This window comes from Alosa sapidissima, chromosome 13 (genome assembly GCF_018492685.1).
Source record: "Alosa sapidissima isolate fAloSap1 chromosome 13, fAloSap1.pri, whole genome shotgun sequence".
Lineage (NCBI taxonomy): Eukaryota > Metazoa > Chordata > Actinopteri > Clupeiformes > Clupeidae > Alosa > Alosa sapidissima.
Window position 1 is genome coordinate 33,487,019 of NC_055969.1, and position 14,657 is coordinate 33,501,675.

At 43.0% G+C, this 14,657-nt stretch overlaps 1 protein-coding gene across 3 annotated transcripts in view; it reads left to right on the forward strand.

Moving 5' to 3' along the window:
- The first annotated feature begins 2,313 nt into the window (after nt 1-2,313).
- The window catches only part of LOC121679977 (cingulin-like protein 1), a 38,984-nt gene continuing 26,640 nt past the window's right edge, over nt 2,314-14,657 (forward strand). For 2 of the 3 annotated variants that reach the window (XM_042059083.1, XM_042059085.1), the window contains exons 1-2: nt 10,016-10,057; nt 13,224-13,352. In XM_042059083.1, coding sequence (XP_041915017.1) covers nt 10,031-10,057; nt 13,224-13,352 — 156 coding nt within the window. In that variant the 5' untranslated portion in view covers nt 10,016-10,030. Of the gene's footprint in view, nt 2,494-9,998; nt 10,058-13,223; nt 13,353-14,657 lie in introns of those variants that run through there. The other variant, XM_042059084.1, reaches the window with a different exon arrangement.

Here is a 14,657-nt window from a genome sequence, read left to right on the forward strand (position 1 = left end):
CCTATTGTCTTTATCTGTGAGGAACTAAAACAACTTTATTCCCTGGTGGCGCAACCAAGCCCCCCCCCCCCCATTACTAATTTGTTCTCGTTAATCTCAAGACAACTCCCAAACCTCAGCCTCTTCTTTATGATGACATCTCTGCTCAGGCATGGTCTCTTTTGGTTTCATGCTGATTCATTGACCTGGCAGAACAATCTCAACATCCCCACCTGTCAGTCGTCTTAACCTGCCGTCATAGAGACAGACGTCTGGGATGAAATCCTCTACCTGACTCATTCCGAGAAATACATTTCATTCAGCTTTGAGGTCATACAACATCTGTCATGTGTCATATGTGCCACCAACCATTCACTGGTGATGGGTTTTTGTTTTTGATGAAAAGAGAGAAATTGATACAAAACTGAATTTACACCTCTTTGGACTTATTTTACCACACTTGCCAAAGCATGAACATATAAATATAAAAATTTTAATATAAAAATGTATTTTCCACCAGCGGAAAACCTCAATGAATCAAAAGTTTGCCACACCTTATGTTGGTATGTATAGGCCCCACGCCTCCCTCGCCCCACGCTGTGACATCAGCGCTTGGTAAACTATGCCAGAGAGCTGCCTCTCCCTCAGCCTCCACACCCAGACTGGGGCCCCCTCCACTTCTCTAGGTGGGGTAGTAATGTTGGTCTGGCTGGGTTCCTATAGCAACTACCTCCTGTCCTTGCACTACCTGGCCATTAGAGAGACTACTGCCGCTGAGCCTGAAGACTTAATACCTCTAGTGACAAATCACCATGGATTATACACAGGATGGGGGCTTATTCTTCCTATTACCTGAGAATAGAACACGATATTTTAAAATCATGAATCATGTGTGGGAAAGGGGATGTACTGTAGTTCCAGTGAACCAGGCAAGTTCACTCTTGCTTAATTGTTTAGGTAGACTACGGAAGAAAATCCCAGTTTCAACACATTCTTTCAATCAAAAAATAAGTAGGCCCAGGGAATGCTTGAGTAGGCTATTATTAAAGGATAATTCCGGTGTAATTTTGACCTAAAGTGTCTTGAAACATGATACCGAGTGTGAACGTATGTCTCATAGCTCACCTCAGCTTGTCCCCTGCACTCAGAAATCTGGCACTAGTTAGCCAATGCTACCAACAGGGTTTCGTTGTGGTGCCTCGGGCATCGGCCTAGCCATGCAAATAAATCACTGTTTTACACTATTTACGAGGCTCAAAGTAGCTCCATACTTCATTGGTAGACTTCCGAGGGCCTTGACATTTAAAACAAGACATGGAGAACTTTGAAAAAGCACTGGTAGATTATTCACAAGATGATTTATACAGACAGTACCTTAAGGAATTTTAAATAGTGCGACGAGTACGAACAAACAGGTATGATAAGGGGTCAGATTCCAAAACGAATTCATTGGAAATGCATGGATTCAGTTGCTTCCGGTAGCAGCAACTGGAATCCATGCATTTCCACTGAATTATTTCTGAGTACAGGGGACAAGCCGAGGTGGGCTATGAGACATACGTTCACACTCGGTATCATGTTTCAACACACTTTAGGTCAATATCACACCGGAATTCTCCTTTAACTAGGATACTAATTCTCCAATAGGCCAACATGGAGTCATAAGTGGACTGCTGATATTATTAACTAGGAAACTAATTCTCAAATAGGCCAACATGGGGTCATAAGTGGACTGCTGATATTATTAACTAGGATACTAATTCTCAAATAGGCCAACATGGGCTCATAAGTGGACTGCTGATATTACTTAGCCCACCTTTTGATGTCAAGTTGTAGGCCTTCCCTCTCAAAAAAATAACTGCACTAATTTCAAAACTATCAAACTACTACTAAGTGTCAAAACTGTGTTTTGGAGAACTTATTTGTAGTTCATATGCAGAAAATGTTTTGGACATGGAAAACTAAATTGCACATCATACTGCACTTTACTGCAGTATTTTTGACATGAACATATGTAGCCTAGTATGGTTGTCCCATTCACCTGTTGTTACTTTTTGTTGTAGGCCTAATTGCCAAGACACAGTATAGTCAGATGTCTACCTCAGTTGTCACTTAAAGCCTGTTTAATGTTCATTATGGTTTTAGCATATTCTTGCCAAACCAAATTGTAACATTCCAGGCATTCAAAAGTTAACCAGCTTTGCCATAAATGGTCATGTCAAATATCCATTCTGCAAAAGTAGGCGGGAGACAGGAAGTTCTCTTGACAATAATGTGAATATTGGCGTATAGCCATAATAGCGCTGAATGTTGCTCCATGGATATTTTCACGAGTTCATGTTAGAATTGCAGGTCGTTCTGAAGGGCGTAGTCTAGTGTCAGGTGTGACGCCCTCACGTTTACAGGTGATCCACCCTCATGTCAAATCCAAGCAGGTCCACGCGGAGTTATTACAACACCAGAGCTCACACGGGACGCCCGCGAAAACTGGAACGAAGAGAGCACGACTGAAAGGTTTGTTTGACATCTGAAATATAGAGATTAATAGTGTCACTATTAGACACCGATTTTGAAATTAATTGTAAGTATGACAAGGATAGGCATAAGTTTAAAGTCACCCACGGAGTAACCTGGCTGCTGTGAAAATGTTTCAAACAACAGCGCTTCTTATGACCGTAGTCTACAATCAATTTAACATTGATTGATGAAATGTCTCATTTGCGTGTCGTGTCCTATGCAAATTATAGAAATTATGGTTAGGGCATTATAAGGAATACTGGTTGGTCCTTACAGCAAGTGAGCAAAATATTTCATTTGCTTAGTGTAGCCTACTGATAAAGTCACCAAAAAGTACTTCTTCAAGTCAACAGGCAAGAGCAACAGGCAGTTAACACTTGGTTTCCATCTTTATAGGCTACATCTCAGGTGAATGACAGGCATGTTTTCAACAACAGTAGTGTTTTTTCTACTTGACAAAGTTGAAAGGAGGTGGTTTTGACATCTCTAGACACGTTTTCTATCAGTGTAATGGTAGTGGCCTGAAGCACATATTGTTTTAAACGCCACAGTATATAGACAGTTGCTACAGTTCTCCCTTAAGATACATATCAAGATACAGTGAGCCTAGGTTTTGCTATGCCACTTTCACTTACACACTTCAATGATTTTGTGGTGTGTCTGCTGCCATGAAACATAATTAATAGTGGGAAATAATTGGTTTGTCTGATTTGATGTTGGAATAAGCTACTAGGCCTAACAAATGTGTGTACTTATTTGTTAACTTAGTCTTTACAGTTTAGTCTATGTCTGTGTTTAAAATTGTGATTACTGTAATATATGGTCATATTTTAGATCTGTACACGTAATCTATGAGACAATACTGGAATACGTTGTAGTTTGGTGTTTTTTCACTGATCTCAACTCCACCATTCAAGCTCATCGCAGTAACCAGCAGGCCTACAGTATGACTTAACCTCTGATCCAACTGATTAAGGTTTGGCATAATAAGAACTCTCATATAGAGACAGCATGAAATTCTTGTGTGTAGAACACACCCTGATACCAGCATTCAGACTTCAGAGAGGCTAGACGATAAATCAAAGTGAAAGGACTGTGAGGTGGAGGCACAGTGGAATAGACAGAGAGCCTGAAGACAGTGACAACACCTAACACAACACGCAGCCTTGTAAACCAGGAGACGTCTGAACTTGCATCTCCCATGGCAATTGTCAGATTCATCAGAAATCACATCATCGCTTAGTATTATCTGTCGGCATATAAAAGAAAGGAACCTGCTGGTAGAGAATCATGGTGAGGTCAGAAGAGTGTAGCACACTGGGTTTGGAGTTAAATAGAGAAACAGGATGTCACACCTAAAGCCCACCCTCCTGTTGAGCAGGAATGTTTCCATCAGTTTGAATTTGCTAAAAACGTTCATGGTTTGGATTCATATGCTGTTCTGGCTTCAATCCATGACTAGTGTTCTGTATCAACAACCAAACTATCATTATGCCACTTAAGCAAACAGCACATAGAATTTCGCTGGATTCCACATAGTGCCTGTAATGGCTGATTGGAACAGAACTTTAAGCAGGAGAGGCCAGAGAAACCATAGCACTCAAAGTGTGGTGAGAACATCAAATGTTATGCATATTATTTTTAGTCAAGTCCCTTTATCTCATCACACACGGAAATACTAAATAACACACGGAGAGCCACCAGCTCTGGGCTGGCTGTGATCATAGTAGCTGTACTGTGAGTGGCTGTCAGTGAGGCTACCTACCAAGGCGAGATGCTTGGGAACTTCAGTGTTCCCACCAGCAGCACAGGTTGATGGAGGATAGGGCTTGTGCCAAACTCGTGTGGAACGCTCACCGCCCTTGTACGGAATGTTAGGTGTCCCAGTCAACAAAGAGCAGTCTTCTCTACCAAATACCAAGCCTAGTTGTGGAAACTGTTCCATCAGTTCCATATAGCTAAGGTAATCAATGAGAAACCAGTTACTGTATTACTATGACACAGCTCACTGACTGCAAGCCTTTGTTACTGCTCTGAACATGTTTATTTCTGGATCAGTTTCTCTTCCAGCTAACACACCTTAGCCTCACATGAGAAATTCAGTGTTTGAGCAACAGCTCGTCTGCATGTGGTGATCTTACTGTGTTGATTCATGTGTCATGGTGGTGCAGTTAATCTGCCGGTTATGCATACAATGAAGGCAGGAACATCAACATGGTGTGAAGTTCCATTAAAAATACACCTACAGTAGACAGACCTAGACCAAAGGTCTGTCCACACACTGGGTGCATGGATATGTACTGTAAAAGATAGCAGTCTATTCTAAATTATTCCTGTTACCTCAAGTTCTGGACAAGACCCCATTTGCTGTATTTTCATGTCATGTTTTCTTATTTTACAAATGTACATAAAGGATGAATGACAGAAGATATTTAACAACAAATATTGACCAAGTTGTCCTTTGTTTAAATATCCCATACTTCTGAACTGAATAGCAATTGTTCATAGCCCCAGTGAACAATCATTTTGTCAGTTTACCTCACCAGTGAGCTTCAGGAGGATGTGATTGTTTGTTGGGGCATCAATCAGGCTCTTATCTTATCTAGCATAAACTACTGTACACTCATACAGCTCAGTGGCCTCGTCACACACAGCACATAGAGTACAGCATGCGGTGGAGTTTCTGTAGACACGTGTGGGCCTTTCACTCTTACAGGGAAGCTCACACACATACAGTACCGCAGGCCACTGCCATTTGATTGACATGGTGCATTCCAAGTTGCAATCTTCCCATGTAGCCCATGTTGTAATATTCCCAAGGCGAGTTTTTGCTTTGCCTTGTTACAACATTGTCTGGTGGTGCCAGAGAGCGTTTCAAAGAGGGTGTGTCAGAACTTTGACTTGTTCTTCCAGATTAGAAACCAGAATAAAAAGCATTCCAGAACCGATATAGTCATAGTCACACGTTAACTTTTTCAATTGGTAAAGGTCCTGTAAGCAGGACATTTACTATGTTTTCTTGACAACTGTTGTTGTCATAAAATATGGTGTAACAAGGTAATTACAAAGCATAGATCAGGAGCAGTTGATCATCCCTATGTAGGAATTACTGATTCCAGTTTCTGGAACAAAGCTGTGGAATGGGTTTTGATCTTATTGTTGGTCTGAGTGGTGAATGTTGATCTCAGGACTAAGGGCTTGGCCCAGGACTCACATTTGAGTTCAGTCCGTTTGAGATCCAGACCTTGTGCATTGTTCGGAGGTCATAAACAGTTATTAAAAGGACCAGCCTTTAAGCCATGTGCAGCTCTCCTAAACCTCATGCCAGCCTGTTAACACTTTTTGTGTTTTGAAGTGACACAAAAAGATGAATGAGATTTTTGGCATTCTTAGTCATCTGTGGTGCTTTTGTCATGTCTGTCTGGCTCTACATGGCATTAGTGTATGTCTGTGGTCTTTACATTGTCTGGTTTGCTCTTCCTTTCTTAAGGTGCTTTAGATTGTTGTTGTGAAATTTGGCACTTTTCTAATAATAGTATATTACTAATGCATTATGAGGTTGGTCTAGCAGCAAGGGCTTAGATATGGTTAATTGATTTTGTTTTGTGTGTCTTCCTGTTTGTTTTACTTGAATGTGCATACCAGTATGCATTTTGTAAAGTACAGTATTATCTGTTACTATACCGATGTGTCGACGTTACTTCCATGATTTGGGAAAAGCCCGTAAAACTCCTGGCAGGAAGCATGCATAAGGATGTAGATCCAGGAATGCACTAATATTTTGTTCTTAGTACCAGTTTGCAACAATTATTAGTTATTAACACTAAGTTGTAAACACTTCGGAAAAAAATATATTATGTTGTTAAGGACAGCAGACACACACCAACTTTACGAGAATGAACAACTAACATCCACACAGACTTAACTTATTTTACAAAGATTTCCAACCATACTTCCCACTATGTACATTTGTGTTGTTCCAAGGAGGTACTGTAGCATCCATCAGGCAAGTGTTATTTAAATAAACTCCTGGTGTACTTACAAACTTTTCAATGCCTCGTTTTATGAGTAAAGAACATACTGTAGAAGTTTCGTACCATTCAGGGCAATATTAGTGGGGTAATTTACGAGATAAAAGTTGGTTACATTACGCCTGCAGAAACTAATTCGTTTCTGACAGGGCTCCTCGACCAGGGTTCGACCAAGGGAAAACAGGTTCTGGGAGGGTGTTTGGCTCGGGGTCATGGTGCAAAGGACCCTAGGGTGAAATTACTCCGAATCATTGCTTTAATTGAACTCTCACCTTTTGTGTGAAAGGGCAGAAACATTACTGGGTCTGTGTTTAGGGTTTCATACTTGTATGTGAATGTGTGTGCACATGTGAGTGTGAGGAAGGAGAAATAATGCAGGAGTAACTGTGTGTGTACACTTTTGTGTGTTTCTGTAATGTCTCGTTGCGTGCGTGCGTGCATGTCTGTCTGTCTGTTTGTCTGTCTGTCTTTTTGTGTTTGCAAGAATGTGTGCTGTGCATATTTCAGTATTTTGACATGCATCTAGTTGCACATGATCTCCTCCCAATTACATAATCACCACCCTTTGTTAACAAGGCAGTCAAGACAAACTAATGAAGTATAATTATCCAGTGTTGGCCTGTACAACTTGTTCCTATTCTGATGGCACTAGCGCCTATAACCTGTGTTACCTGCCTGTGTCTGCGTTCCTGTTCTAGCGGTGGGGTCTACAGTAGCACAGCTTCAGCTGAAGGACTGCTGTGATGCCAGCAGAGACAGCATAGGTGGGTGCCCATGCCCTTACCATAGAGGTTAAATGCACAGTCAATATTTATATCAATTAGTGCCAGTTCAGTTGCAGTTTTTGGCAGACAGACAGCATGTTTCCTAACTCATTTCCAAGCATTTCTAGTTTTAGAATCGGATTTCCGAGGAATCAAGGAATATGAACTTATTGGAAGACTCATGTAGCATACAGATCATTTGGAATGGCTGTCTGTCACTGATTTTGAAGTTCCCCTTTTTGTGAGTAGTCATTTTTTCATGTACTGACTGGACCACAGTGGGGTCTCTGTACTCTGCAAACATTACAAATAAGTATCTAGTATACAGCTTTATAACATGCTTGCCTCTGGATATGTTCTTCAATTGATTGGTTGATTGGGAAGGATAGGACAGGTCTGAAAAGTAAACATGTCTGAGCTGGGGGTAGGGTTGGGGAGTCACCCATGCTTTTGAAGCTGCTTTGATCATACTGAGGCATTGTTTTTTTTTTTTTTTAAATGACAATGTGGTATGTACCCTGTCATAGCTGCAGCACTAACAGGTGTGGCTACTAAGCTGGAATTTGCTCTCAGGTCTCCTGGACAACACCCATGACTGCAGAATTGAATTCCAAAAGACTTAATCATGGTGTCATGGCAACAGGTCCCCTGTCAGCGTGGTATGTGGAGCAAATTGTCGCTCCAGTGTTGCCAATAACAGACTTATGGCTGCCATGCTGTAGGGTTACACCGTTCAGTGGCAGCTAGAGCCTCAGGTGTCTTGTGCAGCTGGAGAATGACAAGTCTTTCACGAGGCACCACAGAAACAAGTGTAGCTGAGGCCAGAGATGGAAGGTGCAGTGGTACAGGCTGCTTGTGCTTCTCCTCATGCCTCCACTATATATGTCATATTATGCTCAATAACAGCAGTAATTAGGTTAAGGTCAAAGTAATAGTAAGTCTTGGACACAGTCATATCTGTGATTTGACAAGTTGTTAAAGTGGGAAAGTATCCCAACTTAGTATCCCCAATACATGATAACCCATTCCACTCATTCAATCTCACATAGCGACCCTGCACCTGCTAACCAGTCTTTGGGAAAACGAAATCTATTTTTAATAGATCATCTTCTTTACCCCCCACTATAGTTCAGAAACTCTAGACATGTTGAATAATTTCTGTCAAAAGCTCTTTTGAGCTCTCTTCAGTTCTTTTGAGTTCTTTTGTGGCTTGAGGTGTTTCTGAGAGTTCAGATCAGAAACACGCCGTCCTCAAGGCTGCTCTTCTGTGATGTGGCAATGTGTCCTCGACAGGCATCTCTTTGTACCTGGGGTTAATGAGCAGCTCTACACTGTTGTGTTCCTCTCCAGATAAATGATATGTGAACCACAGGGCCCCTTTAGAAGATAAGCCTCTTTAAAAAAAAACTGATTCATTCATGGTTTTGGTAAAAGAAACACAATGACTGAGCAGGACTATTTGACCATATAACTCAAAATTTCGTCAGAGCAAACGTCCTGATAATGTTTTAGCTTCCGTCGTATTATGTAAATTTAATGTGTGTTTAATTAGCCACACACACCCAGTTCTCTTGACTTTGACTTTGTTTACAATGTGTGCATGTGCCAGGGAGTGTGTGTGCGTGCGTGCTTGTGTGTGTGTGTGTGCGTGTGTGTGTGTGTGTGTGTGTGTGCGCGTGCGTGTGTGTGCGCGTGTGTGTGTGTGTGTGTGTGTGTGTGTGTGTCCTTCATCTAGAAAGAAGCTAGGTCATTATTTATGTATTATTATCTTTAAGGGAGCATACAGGGTATTTCAACACAAGCAGTTTTGTGATTTATGTTATGTTATGCTTTAAATGCTTTTGACTCATTTCCTGTACACGTTGATTTGAACTGGAAGTAATCCATCTTTGAGACTCTGAAGCATTTGAACTGTGTGTCCTTGCCTCCCTTTAGTCCACAAACATCTCTGTTTGACAGGTCCCAGATGTAAAATACTATCACTTACGGTCATTCAGCCCGCTGTAAACATTATCACTGCACCCTCTTTCTGAATTCCTTCTGAAGCTAGGAACCATAAAAATACCATGTCTATCTGCATGTTTCCTTGGATTGTGTAAGCCAATGTTTGCCCCCCCACTCTTCTGAAAGGGGTGAAGGTGGCTTGGGGAGTGCAGGTAAGAGGGCACATGTAGAAAAACAGCATGTTGCGCAACCTGGGGAGTCCTGTAGGGGGGGGGGGGGGTTGGGGGGGGTCATCGCCACAGTCAGCGGCTTTCAATGGTTCCACACCTCAGTGTGATTAAGTGAGAAAGCTAGAAAGTGAGAGAAACAGACGCCTGCCACACCCAACTAACCCCACCCTAGCTAGCATGTCTCAGAGTGGCATCTGCCAGCACTGGGCCAGTCTGTTCAGGTCGGGTGTGTGGGAGGGTGTGTGGGATTCCATGACATTGGGAATGCATGTGTTACTCTAGTTTAGTGGTCTGTAAATGACAGATATCAAGGTCAGTTGTCCACATCTGAGTCTCACTTCAGAGCTTTGAGCACATGAGTGAGACGACGGAACACCTGTATAAATTCCCCAATGTGAACTCACAGGCAAGTGACCAGAAAAACAAGTTGTGACTTCCCCTCCTCTCTTCCATTCTCCTCCTCCTCTCCTCCTCCTCCTCTCCTCCTCTGTTACTCTCCTCCTGTTCTCCTGCTCTGTGCTTTTGCTCCTCAGTTTCAGTTTTGCTCAGTGTCACGCTCTGACAGATGTACTCTACCTGCACAGGACTTAAGGTAATGATCAACTCCCTTCTACCAGTCTTGCCCTGTTCTCTCTCTCTCTCTCTCCCTCTCATTCTCTCTCTCCCTCTCTCTCTCTCTCTCTCTCTCTCTCTCTCTCTTTCTCTCTCTCTCTCTCTCCCTCTCTCTCCCTCTCTCCCTCTCTTTCTCTCTCTTTCTGACTCTACCCTGGTCCCTGCGGCCCTAAACGGGTCCTTGGCTCTCTTCCTAAACCTCTTAAGAGCTTTTTGTTTTGTTCCCAACAGCATAACTGTCAGTTTCTGTATCACTCGTGTTGATTTTGGCACCTCTGTGTAATGAGACACGTCTGTACCAGTGCGGACTTCTTTGATAGTGTCGGGTTGATGTGTCAGGGTTGTTCTAGGCAAAGTTGCAGATGAAGAGGTTAAAAGTTGGTCTTCTGGACATATTTTATGGCCTCTCTCCTTGGGATGTGTTTTCTCAGTATACAGTATTTATGAATGATTTAAGTCTTAAAGCAACACATTGTAGTTCTTGTATTACTCATTTTTACGCCACACCGACTTACAATATGGAGAATGGAGGCCCTGACACTGCCGATGTGCACCTGGTATTGCATGTAACGTTGTTGGCGTGGGTAGGGGCATGAGCCATTTTGTTGTGTTAAGACAAGTTGGGTACCCCCTTATCGCTAAATGGGTACTCAGTATGTTAAAGATTGCGAAAAGGGGAATTCCTGCATTGTGTTACTTAACCTAAGACCCAGCGATGATGCCTGTGGCAACTTGCTGGGCAACCACATAACCGTGGTCTGATCAGATGATCATGGCAGTTTGCCTATTTTATTTGAGATCTCCAAAAACATTTGCTGCCCAATATCAATGGGAATATGCCCGAACAGCAATACCCAAGAACACTGGCCAGCAGCATTGCACAAATCCCCCTACAGTATGTATCATGAGCTGCATGCCCCCATGTGCTGTGTGTGTCCCCATTTAGCTCACCAGAATGGGTAGAGAGGATTAGTCACAGGGTAAGGGCACAAGACATATACTACTATTCCCTGTATTCTGTTCCCCTCTGGAATACTGGGCTATAGCCTTTATTTGATGAAACCTTTACCTTCAGAAAATGGTGTGGATGTCCACATAATGTCTTGCTTAACACCAGTGAGCAGGCCTAAAGTCACACCAGCCACACCATGTAGACAAGGCTGACGTTGAAATAGACAGAAAAGCCAAGGTTTCAGTTAACATTTTACGGTCTGTGTGTTTTATTTAGGAATTTGTAGTATCACATACACACAGCGTAGAGTGGAAACAGGAGTATCTGTGTTGTGGTTATCTGAAATATCTAAAGTATGACATTGGCCTGGGTTGTTGTTGATTTTTGCTTCTCTCTTTGAGTGTGTGTGTGTGTGTGTGTTCAGAGGAGTTCCCATGCCCTCCCATGCCTGTTATGCTTCCTGACCATTCCCATGTTTGGCCAAATATTTCCCTATTGAGTGTTTTTTGAAGTGCTCCCACCACCCACCTCTGCATTCTTGTGGTATTTGGTGTTCTCTTTGTTCAGCCCTATGAGAACATATTTGAATTGGTTTAATATTTTGTTATTTTGATATTTGATGTGTTGTAGGCCCCCATTATAAGAGTGTGTACATAAGATTTTGTTTTAAGGCTCCATTCCACTGGCGTCTTGTGTGCATGTCTGGTAAACAGTTACATTAAGCATTAAGCAATCAGGAAAGTTCAAGGGTTCTGGTGGATCTCTTTTGGGATTTATACTAAAGTCTTTGCTTCTCAAGTGCTTGGTTGGTCATTTGTATTTCCTTTACCTCTTTCTCTCTCTCTCACACACACACACACACACACACACACACACACACACACACACACACACACCACTTTTATTCTTGCTTACCACCAAAGAAACTTAATTGAGAACTTAACCAAGCAAGAATCCTTTTTCACACACACTCCAATGTATAACACTAGCACAGACAGAGAGGCCACTGGCCAATGCAGACACTTGCAGGTTAGTGGGCCATCCTGAGAGAGGGGGTCACCCTTGTATCCACAGCAACAGGACTGACTCCAAACACAGCGTTGTCAAGCGAAATCCCCTCAAAGCAATGCAGCCGCCTTAAGCTCCTCTCTCCCTCAACATGAGCTGCTGTGGGTCCCCGGGATTACTCGTGAGTAGCACACTAAGTCCCCCGCGGGACTCCTCCGCGGAGCGGCGGCAACTTTACTCTTAGCAGTGTGAGAGCTGATGTTATGAAGTGCCGAGCGGAACTGTGTTTCTCATTTAGTTTGGATAAAAGTAGCCGAGGCCGAGAGCAGAGCACAGGTCTTTGTGATGAGCCCTCTATTGGATAATCTTTTCCAGAGCACCGCTGCGCTGAATGTATTTGAAATGATATGAATATGATCATTCCATCTATTTGCATACTGCGTCTACTATGTGCAAAGCAAGAGAGAGCATATTTTTGTCTTTCTGTGTGTCACTTTGTACCTTAAATTAGCATTGAGTTAGCATTCAAGCTAGTCTGCTGTTAACTTGTGTTTATAAGTTTGGGCTGGTATCTGGAAGTCCTAATGTGGCTCTGTTGAAACATTATCGGCCTTCTGATGATTAACTTTCACTCCTCACCCAGTTTGTTTGCACTACTCCAGAGTCTCTTATGTAATGGAGATTAAGTCCGATTGTGCTCTCAGTGTCAGCGATATGGATCTAAACATATAAACACATCCAGTGTGTGTCTTGTTTGCCTGCTTTCTTCTTCACACACCCACGGAGAGAGGGGCTTAACTCTGGGAATTACCCACTGTTTTGTTTGGACTGACTGATTGGCAGACTATGATATTTGTAGCCACATAACTTTTGGTGCATGGGCTCATAATCTGTTGTTATATGTCTTAGTCCCCTGGAGACAGTGCTGTTCCAGTGCTTTTCTTTCATGTCCCACCATTTTTCCACATTTTAAATTTAGATTGTTTTTCAAAAAGTGTCAGTGTCATTTTGAGATTAAATAGCAGAATTGCCAGCCTGGCGCTGTCTTTTGTCTTTTGACCAGAACAGTAGGCTAAATATTTGATGTTTGGACATGAGAGAGGGGGAGTGTAGACTAGCGTGTTTGAGAGCTGCTGGTGGATCCCAGAGGTCTGTCCTGACTCCGGCTGCCCTCCTGTTCCCACAGTCCTCGGGGACGTCCAGTGGCCAGGCCTCCTCCCTGCTGAAGCTCAGGCAGCTTCTGGAGGACAAATTGCAGCTCCTCCAGGAGACTGTGTCTGCAGACGGGCATGCAGGAGTGTCATCCTCCAACCTGGTAACCGACCCTGCTCTTATCCCTTATCACAGGCTGTAGTAGGGGAGATGTGTTGAACACCAAGAGTGCGCTTTTCTCCGATTCTTATCTCGTCTATTATAGGGGCTATTCATATGTCAGTGTCTCGTCAGAGTCTTACTCAAAGTTTAAAAACACAGTTTAATCTCTCCATCTACCAGCTGTCTGCTTCCCATACTCTGTCTGTCACACACACACACACACACACACACACACACACACACACACACACACACACATCACACTCCCATATATATTCAATTTAGCCCTCTAGACCCCAGACTGGAGTATTTGTCATCAAGTTGTTGACTCACAGAGTTCTCGTCATCCAACACATTCCTTAGTCTGCTGCTGGGTGATGGGAACTTGTGTGTCTGGTGTGTGTGTGTGTGTGTGAATGTGTTTGTGTGTGTGTGTGAATGTGTTTGTGTGTTTCCTGCATCCAGTCATGTGCGCACAAAGGCCTGAGTGGAGTCATCTGTTTTTGCTTTTTACAATTGATGATCAGAACTATAATTCTTTTCATTAATTCTGAAATGACGGATCACAGATTACTGCGCATTTGGTCAAGCCCCCCTGTGTGCGCTCCTGTCCTGTCGGCCATTTTGTTTGCCTGCTAGCTGCCTGTAGAGCAGAGCAGAGTGGAGCGGAGCGGACTGCACAGATTGCCACAGCCTCAGCGTGCTCCACTCTGGCTCCCTTTCACGCCCATCTGGGTGCAGCCCTGTGTGTGCAGCCAGCACTTCTGTTGGGCGGCCAGGCCAACATTAATCACGCCATTGTGTCAAGTGGCGTTTCATCCATGCCGTTAGATAACATTTAAACCGGGAGGCTTTTTGTGAGCTGTGCGGTTAATTGCATTGTTATTGGTGAATGCAGTGAGTGGTCATCGATAAACAGCTAGTGTGTTTACATACTCTGTGTGTTTGTGTGTGCAGTTTCATGGACTCGCAGGGTTACCTGGGTTACCTTAGCTTCAGTGCAAAACAAATGAATTTGATGCCAATCATTTCTCATTTTCCCTGTTTTTACTCTGATCTAACATTTTTGTTTAGCATTTGAAACAGACTTAAGCAAAGCAGACCCTGTTTTACGAACAGGAAACAGGGAATTAGCATGGCATCTTTAAGCTATATTTTTGTAATTCAGCAAAAAGGGTAATCAGAGGTGGGGTCTGCGCTGTTATGAGTTGTGCGCTCTTGTGCTGCTGCCTGTTGTGGGTTGGTTGGTGTGTGCTTGGCCTGTGTTTGTAATGGTCAGTGCGTGGGCCTGTGTTTTAATGGTCAG